The 10,082-nt window shown below is 36.5% G+C and overlaps 1 protein-coding gene across 1 annotated transcript in view; it reads right to left on the reverse strand.

Annotated features, from left to right (window-relative positions):
* LOC145215032 (uncharacterized) overlaps window positions 1-6,136 on the reverse strand; it is a 32,691-nt gene extending 26,555 nt beyond the window's left edge. Inside the window, exons 1-13 of the mRNA XM_080083681.1 lie at window positions 6,061-6,136; window positions 4,415-4,483; window positions 4,035-4,203; window positions 3,699-3,820; window positions 3,229-3,333; window positions 2,926-3,129; window positions 2,602-2,670; window positions 2,122-2,329; window positions 1,720-1,809; window positions 853-1,016; window positions 719-796; window positions 487-660; window positions 72-239 (exon numbers count right to left, since the gene is read on the reverse strand). Coding sequence (XP_079939807.1) covers window positions 72-239; window positions 487-660; window positions 719-796; window positions 853-1,016; window positions 1,720-1,809; window positions 2,122-2,329; window positions 2,602-2,670; window positions 2,926-3,129; window positions 3,229-3,333; window positions 3,699-3,820; window positions 4,035-4,203; window positions 4,415-4,483; window positions 6,061-6,133 — 1,693 coding nt within the window. The 5' untranslated portion in view covers window positions 6,134-6,136. The remainder of the gene's footprint in view (window positions 1-71; window positions 240-486; window positions 661-718; window positions 797-852; window positions 1,017-1,719; window positions 1,810-2,121; window positions 2,330-2,601; window positions 2,671-2,925; window positions 3,130-3,228; window positions 3,334-3,698; window positions 3,821-4,034; window positions 4,204-4,414; window positions 4,484-6,060) is intronic.
* Window positions 6,137-10,082: the final 3,946 nt, after the last annotated feature.

The following is a 10,082-nucleotide window of genomic DNA, read 5'->3' on the forward strand; positions in this document are numbered from 1 at the left end:
AATAATAAAAAAAGAATTTGGGGAAAATTCAAAACCTTGTGGAACTTCTAGTTTTTTTTTATTGCGCTCACCGTTAAATGGGGGTGCAGGGCAGAATGTAGGGCGTGTTGGTGGGTTGCATCTTGGTGTTGTGCATATTGTCGTCCTGTTACACGTCGCTCCCTCAAATCCAAATCCTTGCTCAGTCGTATTGCACGGAATTTCAGATGCACTGCCGCATCTCAGAAGCTCGAAACGAACTGCAATGTACGCAAAGACACCAACAGTTAAATTAAGTTGATCACAACCAACTCGAACTGATTATACGGTGTAGGTACAACACGTTAAGTCATTATAATCCATCATTTGTGGCCTTCACTATTTTGCGCTCCATAATGTTTCAACGTTACGCAGCTATTTCCGGCTTGGTAACTGTTTTAGACAATATGTTACTATGTGTCCTTTTACCAAGCGAAATAAACTTAACTTAATATTGTTTTTTTGTACCTGTCTTTTGGTTAGTTGTTTTAATGACATCGTATTTGACACATGTGGCATTAATATCAAAACAATAGGTCAAGAAAGGATAACTTGTACTGGAATTTAGCGGTCCGTCTATTCCAATTGACCCGGAGTAACATTCAAATGACGGTGGTCGTCGTGCTGGAATCGGTTCAATTCCTTGAAACAAAAACACCTTTTTTTAGAACATAAATTGGAAATCTAGGTTAACTGTTACCTGTAGATTGTTGAGTTGTTGTTATAATTGTGGTGGTGGGAAATGGTGTCGAAATCGGTCCAGTAGAAGTTGCGTTATCTTATAAAAACAACTTGTTTTAAGCATAGAAATTGGAAATCTACGTTAAGTGTTACCTTCAGGTTGAGCTGTTGTTATTCCGAGGCAGACAATCACAAAAACAAAATAGACAATGCAACGACAATGCATTGTGACAATCACAAAGTGTTGATATTCAAACTGAAAGCTGATGGTCAGTTTGTGAAAATAATCATGCAATGACGTAAAACTATCTGGATCCCTGATAAAAGTATTCAAAAGATCGGTGTAATCAACATGATCATGCTATGTTTTACCGTTGTTTAAAGTTTTATAGGTTTTTTCACCAATTTTTAAAAGGGGGAAAATAGGTACAAACAGTGGTGGGATTCAAATTTTTTTTTCAGCCGGTTCTATCACAAAAAGTCCATTGACAGTAACCAGTAATGCTAACCGGTTCGCTGATCTCATAAAATTTCGTGAGGCGGTTCTATAGAACCGGTGCGAACCGGCTGAATCCCACCACAGGGTACAAATTACTTGTAAAATGTGCGGTTCTGTTACAACCATAAAAATTAAATTGTGTTTCCAACCAAACTTCTTGAAAATGTTGGCGATTCTTGTTACGTTCTGACCCAATCTCTTTCGGCTTGTAAAAGTTTTAAAGGTGAATCAAGTTATACACAAACTCTCATATTTTTTTCTCGCATGTTTTACAACACATTTGGGATTAAAACGGTATAATATTTTGACCAAACATGGAATAAAATGACAAATTCCACAAATTATGAAGCTGGTAGCACAAACAGCCTGGTCTGTGGAAAAAAATATTGAACAAATCAAAACACAAATTTAGCCAAAACATTACATTTCTTTTTTTCTACAATTCGGAGTGTGATTATTTTATCCATAAACAGAAGTAAAATAAAATTTATTATTTTTAGAACGCTTTAATATTTACTCACACTGTACAGGGTGACCCACCAACTTCCCTAAACTTCCAGAATTCTGCGTCTTGTAAATTTGCAGCAAATCGGACGACGTCCAGTTTGTTCCTGAGACAGGAATTTTGTATCTAAATATACAACACAAAAACTCACATGACAATGTCACAAATATGAATTAAAAGGTTTTTAAAGTTTTTTTGTCGAGTCAATTTTTTTCCATTGTATAAAAAATATGGTAACAAAAATTGTCTTTAAACAATCACCAAGTTAGAAATATTTATTTTTAAAACCAATTTTAAAAGTCACCTTAGACACAACATAATATTTTTCACATCACTTTAAGCAATGCACAGATGGAAGAAAAACGATGAAAGTTGCAAATACAGTAATAATAAAAAAGTATGACAACAAAAATTTTACCTGACAATTCTATGCTTTCTCAAAACATGACCAACTGCAACACGGCTGTTTTCACCAATGGTGTCATAAACATGTTTCCATGACGATGAAATATTGCTGTTTATTTCTCGAAACAACTCGTTGTCGTCCAGTTTGTCATAAATTGGATTCCATCTGAACATCTGATCAAACACATGATAACATTCTCCATCCAGCCAAGTTGCCATATCTGGAAAAGAAAATGTTTTAATTTACAATTTAAAAAATGTTTTCTAATTTTTTCACTTTTCACTTTTTACTTGTGGTTCGTGCTATTTTTTTCACACTCAGTTATAGTAGTGGTTGAAATATGTATTTTACTGCTGCCTAAAAATTTCCATAATCGGGACTTGCTCCGTAGTATGCTGACCACTGAGTTAGAGGTTTTTATTACAGCAGATTAATTTGTGCTTAAATTTTGCAATTCTGCAACTCTTTCTTATCTACAACAAACTGACAAACCTCCACATTTTTTCATTGGTGGATGAAAACCAGTCGTGGCATGAGGAGTCTCGTCTGATGGTGGATGTTCTGATATTTACACAAAGTAAAAACAAAAAAATGCAATAGGAAGAAAAACATAGTTTTCTTTACTTAGATAGTTAAATGGATCATATTTTTTATGTGATAGTTACTTAGCCAACATGAGTTCTTTGCTTTTCTCTAACTCAAACCACTTTTTATTGCTTTGACAGTTTTACCGCGAGCTTGATTCAGGATTAGCTCTCTGATCTTTATCATAATGATACTTCAGTATTTTAGCAAATTTAAAAATTATAATAATACCTGGGATTGTGGCTTCTTTCATTGTTGTTTCTTGTGTTGATGACAACTTTGTAGTCTGTGATGAAATAGTTGCTTGGGTGACAGTTTGTAACAAATCTGATGGTGCTGCTGCTGCTGTTGTTGTTAGTGGTAGTTGTGGTTCGGTAACAGTTTTTGTTGTTGAATGTGGGGTGGTTGTTGATCCTTGTATAGTGGTTGAAGTTGCTGCAATATTAAGGGGAGTAGGTTAAATTATTTTATTGATATTGGATCCCTATGTTGCAGCACCACAGCTGAGCTAGAATACATTACTGTAAAAGTTACCTGCATCACAACCTCCAGGTCTGATATATCGACATTCTTGTTTCCCATTAGCAAACATGCATCGTTCATTTGCAGAACAAGATAGTTGAGAACAATTTCCCACAACTGAAAAATCACATTAGTAAAAAAATTTGCAACTAACACACGGAGGAAGACAATAATACAACATGCCTGTTAACTTACACCAGTGGTTCTCAAACTTTTTATTCAAGTGGCACATTAAAGAACTAAAATATGTTGCCGTGGCAAACTTTGCAGGTAAACATAACAAAAGTTTTTTAAAAATGGTAATTTTCAACCTAATCGTGGTGGGTAAGGATGCTTTCAATTAACAAATAACAAAAATATGAGTTTTGAAACGTTGTCATACACACCAGTCTTTCATTATGAAGTCTTAAAACACCAGGAAATGTTTGCACTTTAAAACAAGAAGATTTCCGCGGTACACAGTTTGAGAATCACTGACTTACACGGACGAGGTTTTCCAATAAACCGTGTTTGTTTGTTGAGAAAATCAGCCAGCAAATTGGAGTATAAAGATACCAGCTGTTTTGGTGAAAATAATCCCAATTCTTTAACATCCAACTCATACCTGTGAGACAACAAAATAATAACTTCACCACTTCATATGGTTTGAATATAAAACTCTTATTTGGCATGGGTTAAATCTAAAGTTCCTATTTGGTATTGCAGTCCTAACCATCCACACAAATTTGTGATTTATCAAAAATGTAAAAAAGTTAGTTAAAGCAAATTTGCTTTACATCTCAAACCATGAATATAAATTTGTAACAACTTTTGTTTACCTTACAACATTAGGAGATACGTGTATTGTTTTAGGTTTAGAGCCATGAAGAAATTCTGTCCAAATCGTCCATCGGGTGTTAAATTCCAATACTGGGTAACTGCCGTTAATTTTATGGTCGAATGTATAGATACAAGATTTGGTGGAAGATGTCTGTATTTGTCGGCCGCCTACAAAAACAACGTGATGTTTATTATGAAAAAAATAAACAATTTGAAAAAAAAAATTTAAAAAAATTAATTTTTTTTAAAAATAACAATGTATTTTTCTTTGTTTTCACAGAAAATTAAAACTCTTCTAAACAAATTTGTTGTTGGTAAATTCAAATAGGGAAAACAACAAAACACAGAAAACCAAGATGCCTGGCAGTTTGAAATATACCTTTGCAAAAAGATTTTGCTGTCGAAGGAATTTGTTGTGGTAGTCTTTCCAGTAATGCCTGACGAGAATCTGTAAAATAAAAATGAATCAACACACTATTAATAACAAACACGTGAACTTGCTCAGATATCCTGACATGAAGGAAAGTGACTAACTTAAATCGGATTGTGAATAGCAAACTTGCAAAAATTTACAAAAACAAGCATGCTTGGTGGATATCAAGTCATTTGCAACACATGCAAACATATAAGCTATTGCTGCCAGGCATAATAGCAAGTTTATAAAGCTCTTCTGGCAATTGTAATTTTACACCGATGTTTCGACATCCTATACAGGCCGTCTTCATCAGGGTAAATAACACTGAATGCAAAGAGTTCTACAAACTTGACATGCAAATAAGTTGGAATGCAAAGTGGAAATGTGATAATGTCCGGCTTTCTTACCATTACATCGATTGTTGAAACATCCACACTCAAACTTAAGCGTTGCTTGTTTAATGTTAGGCACGCAAAGTACGTTGGATGAACATCTTACGCCAGTTTTGCAGTTTACAATTTCTAAACACACATCACTTGTTTTAACAGGGGTAAAGAAATCCAAGGCTTTAAAAACGCGGTTTCACAAAATGGGCAAAAAGATTATGAATATATGACACCCATCATAAAGAACAATTACCATAAAATGCAAAACTATTGTAAGCAGGAACACTATACACGGACTTGAAAAGTAATTTAATCATAAACATTACTGCCAAGGTAGTGGTGTATAAAGAATACATCGTTCAGACGTTTCAACACTGATGATGATAACAGAGATTGTTGAAACGTCTGAACGATGTATTCTTTATACACCACTGCCTTGGCAGTAATGTTTATGATTAAATATTGTAAGCAGCCCATGATAACTACAAAATATCTGGACCAACGTTAATATTGTTTGTTTAAGAATCAAGCAGACTGTAATATAAAATATCGTATGTGCAGCGCTTATATGGACATGCGCTTGGAGCTTTCAAAAACAATATATTGTGAATATAGAGCAGCGGTTCCCAAACTGGGGTCCGCGGTCCTTTAGGGGTCCGTGAGGCAATTTTGGGGGGATCGCGAAGCTTTTGAAGTAATTCTATAATCTTATTTGGCGTCAGTTTGTGCCATTAAATAAGTTTAAATCCATGTAGAATTGAGAATCGACTGTCTTCATTCCTAAACGATGGCCTTTATTGAATGACAACTATCAAAAATGCAATGATTGTTATGCGCAATTTTGCATAACTAGCTAAAATCCTGCAATCAACTTTCGTTTTTATGAAATACACATTTAGGCTTAAGGACCGCGAGCCCTCGAAATAATGGCAAAGGGACCGTTTTGAAAAAAATATGAAAAAGTTTGGGAACCACTGATATAGAGCAACTTAAAAAAACAGAGGACTTATCCCGCCCAAAAAAACACCATAAGGTACATTCCCGGATTGATTTATGTTATTTGTGTGTTCTGTGTTAAGCGTGCATGATAAGGAAGGGTTAGTTTGGCAAAAGACAACACACCGAAACAATAACGCAAGCAGAGTAGTGTGTAAAACAGTTTGTTTAAGGCAAGAAAGACGCAAGTCAGGTGACATGCTGAGATAGTAAGAGCAAAATACGTACCAGCAAGATTGTGACGACATAAGCACTCTGCAGCGTCAGCGCAACACATGCATTCTCTGTTTCCACAACCCATGAACATAAAATCTGCGCAAAAATGATTTCGGTTCGGTTTCATAAAACAAACAAAACAAGCTGTAAATGACAAGCGATTGTATGGCTTTGTGTGTTGCTACTGATTACTTACATGAAGGGAAATTGAATTGAGTTTATTTCGTTGGTGAAAGAAAAACATAGCGACACGATCGCACTAACACACTATCTAAACCAGGGGCGGGTGAAGCACCAGCCTCCTTAGAGCCTGTTGGGCGGCAGGTATGGTGTCTCAAGGGAATGGATAGATTGATAACACAAGATTCCTCTTCGTTAGGACGCGACCACAATGGCCTTGAAGGTGCTGCGTGCGTTAGCGTGATCCAATCGAGTTGCTCACGGTGACCCGTTGATAGAGTCTCACGGCTTTACTTATTTCGTCTGGGTTGTTGCCGAAGCTAGTCTGGTCCGGATCTGTACTTGCAATTAAACCTTGGAAGATTTCACACCTTATCTCCTGCAAACGTCGTCGTAGACCTTCAGCCAGATATTGATCTCGGTCACTTGTGAATTCGACTAAAGAGATCTCTTCCTCCAAAGAACAAGGCTTGAACTTCAAATCAAACTCTCTATGGTTAGAATTCCAGACAAAGGTTGGAACTGCGTTCTGAACCACAGTCAAACGATTTATCTCACGCTTAGCGACAGTAGAAAGTCGCAATGTGTGATTACGGACACGATTTATTTGTTCCTCTTCCTCCTCACGATTTCTGGATTGTCTGTACTGTCTGGAATAGTTAAAGAGTCTTGCGAACCTGATGCTTCTACGTCGGAATGAGCCTCTCGCTCGATTCATAGCACTAGCTCAAATATTAGGCACACCAGAGTTGATTAACACTCTGTATTCTTGAATATTTGCTTTAGGCGATATCGTCAGATTAGCTCTTGACCAGCTAACAACAGCAGTGAGATAAAAACCACAATTAGCATCCACAAATAGAACCCACAAATAGAACGGCGAAAACATCAAAGTCTACGCTTATATAACAATGTGAAACCTTGGCCGGTGTACGAATTCTTTTTCTCATATTACTTATATTATTTATTTTAAGGTAGCCATGTAATTTATAGTGCCATAGCGCCTTTTGGTGAACACCATATGCTTTTTCACAGGGTGGAAACGACGCGTTCTAATACGAATCACAACTGCGGAAACATTGCAAATACCGATGGAAATATGTGTCATAAGGGAATAAACACTATGTTTACTGTTAGATCTTTCTGGAACCCGAAAAAGGGCTGAAAATAACTTATGACTACCATAGAAACGGAAATATAAACATTAGTCTATGCAGAAATGAGAGTAAACATTTCCATTTCGTGGTGTGAAACGTTATTGCGAAATAACATGCAATCGTTTTCATAAACATTGCACAATAGTGTTGTAACCGCTACACGGGCAACATACGGCCCGCGACGTGATTTTGAGCGGCCCGCAGACAGTTTCTGGTCTTACATGATAATGTGGCCCGCGGCCACAGTCTGCCGCAATCCCCCACTACTTGCTTACTACGTCAAATTATAGTTGCAACGGACAGTAACGCTCCCCAATAACAGAAAAACTTTCCCGCCGTTGTTACCATTGCACCACACGTCCATTGTTACGACATAACTGCCAACTTTGTGTTTGGCCTGCTTTCACGGTTTCCTTTGTTTCCACACGTGTAATGTGGTTAGTGCTTCAGCAGTATCTAAGTCGGTGGTGTATGAATTAAATTTGCTGTGGTGAATAATTTTATGTTATATCAGTTAGATTGTTTGGGCTGTATTGTAATTGTGACGTACTTGATTGTATTTGGTTTAGGAAAGTTTCCCCACCCCTGGTTTAGGTGGTCAAAAATCCATTTTAAATCACTGGATAAATACGCGATTAATGTATCGATTCAGGAATCCGGCCCGCCAAGTACTTCATTTTCCCATATCAGGCCCGCCGACTGGAGAAGTTGCCCGCCCCTGATCTAAACCGAAATAGCTGCGCAACGTTGAAACGTTATGGAGCGCAAAAAGTGAAGGGCACAGTTGGTGGATTATAACTAAACGCGCTGCAGCTACACCGTAAAATCGCAAGTGGTTAAAGTCATTTATTAAGATTACTGCGCCATTCTGTAAATATTATCGCGACAAAGGAACCCCATTTGCAATACTTTGAATTAAGTTCAACTTTAATTTGCGATATTTAAAACAAGCTTTTGTTTGCATAATTATAATTTTCAATGTGACTTTTTTATATCGCACCAACTTAATTTGTTCTACTTGCTCATGAGATGTAACGCATTCATTCATTCGTTTGTGTTTATCAGCTTCAACAGCCATTGTTTGACATTTAACGACAAACACGTCTGTTACGTCACACTCCTTATTCGAACACTTTATTCGTTTCATCTCGGATATTAATTAAGTTTGAAAATACGTAACAATTGCACGACGCCCGAGAGTTGGCGTTCGGTAAAACAAAATTAATCTTATTCAGTTCATTTTACATGTTGTGGTTGCGTAAGTAGGGTGCGGTTGGTTTTCCCCTACAAGTTATGCACAGTGGTGGGATTCCAATTTTTTGTCAGCCGGTTTATCAAAAAGTCATGTTTTTCAGCCGGTTTTGTTACAAAAATCCCATTGACAGTAGCCAGTAATGCTAACCGGCTCGCTGATCTTATAAAATTTCGTGAGACGGTTCTGTTGAACTGGTGCAAACCGGCTGAATCCCACCACTGCATACATACATGTACTTCTAAGTGTTGCGCGTTTACATACAATTACAAAAACAAGTTGATTGTTACAAAGATAATAGCAAACTCACCTATTATGCTTTTGATTGTTGCAGATTCTGCGGAACAAACCATTACAAGAACAATGAGAACAATGCCCAACAATAACCTCATTGTCACAACCTTTGTTTTATCACACCTGTGTTCCTCTGTAATTCAAAAAATAACACTGATTTACAACATGATACCGCTTTGTTTTAATTAAAGCTTAAATTTGAAGAGATTGCATACTGACACGTGAATGTAGACACGTATTAAGCTTTGAAACGTGCAACAACTGACAATGACAAATGCGGACTGACTGTAAAGTGCTCGTTTTTCAAATTTCTGTTTGAACTTAAAGACTAAAAAGCATTTGTTTGTAGAAAAAAATACACAACTTAACAATTTTACAAGTACATTTTTACTCAACTACAAAACTGACATCGTTAATTAGGTAAACTAATATTAACCTTAATTCGACTGTCACTGGGCTTTTTATTTTGTCTAATTTAAGAGATTGCACAATCTATCATGTGAATGTAGACACGTATAAGGCTAAAAAGCACTTGTTTGCAAATAAATAAAATGCAACTTAAAAATTTTACACGTATATTTTTAACTCAACTGCAAAACTGAGATGGTAAATAAGGTCAACTTAAATTAACCTCCCATCCACTGCCACAAACACAACGAACACAAACACAAAATTGGACAATCACAAACACAACGTTACACTTTTACACGTAAATTTTTAACTAAACTGCAAATCTGATATAGTAAATAAGGTCAACTTAAATTAACCTCCCATCCACTGCCACAAACACAACGAACACAAACACAAAATTGGACAATCACAAACACAACGTTACACTTTTACACGTAAATTTTTAACTCAACTGCAAATCTGATATAGTAAATAAGGTCAACTTAAATTAACCTCCCATCCACTGCCACAAACACAACGAACACAAACACAAAATTGGACAATCACAAACACAACGTTACACTATTACACGTAAATTTTTAACTAGACTGCACAAATGATGTCGCAAATAAGGACAACTTTAATTAAACCTCCTATCGACTGTCACTTCGCTTTTCTTAAACTAATTTGCTTTCGTTCAAACTTCGCTTGGTGAGAAAAGCAGGAAACGGCGTGAAGAAAAACTTTGCGGGGTTGGGTCG

The sequence above is a fragment of the Phallusia mammillata genome, chromosome 2, assembly GCF_965637545.1.
Source record: "Phallusia mammillata chromosome 2, kaPhaMamm4.hap1.1, whole genome shotgun sequence".
NCBI classification, from domain to species: Eukaryota; Metazoa; Chordata; class Ascidiacea; order Phlebobranchia; family Ascidiidae; genus Phallusia; species Phallusia mammillata.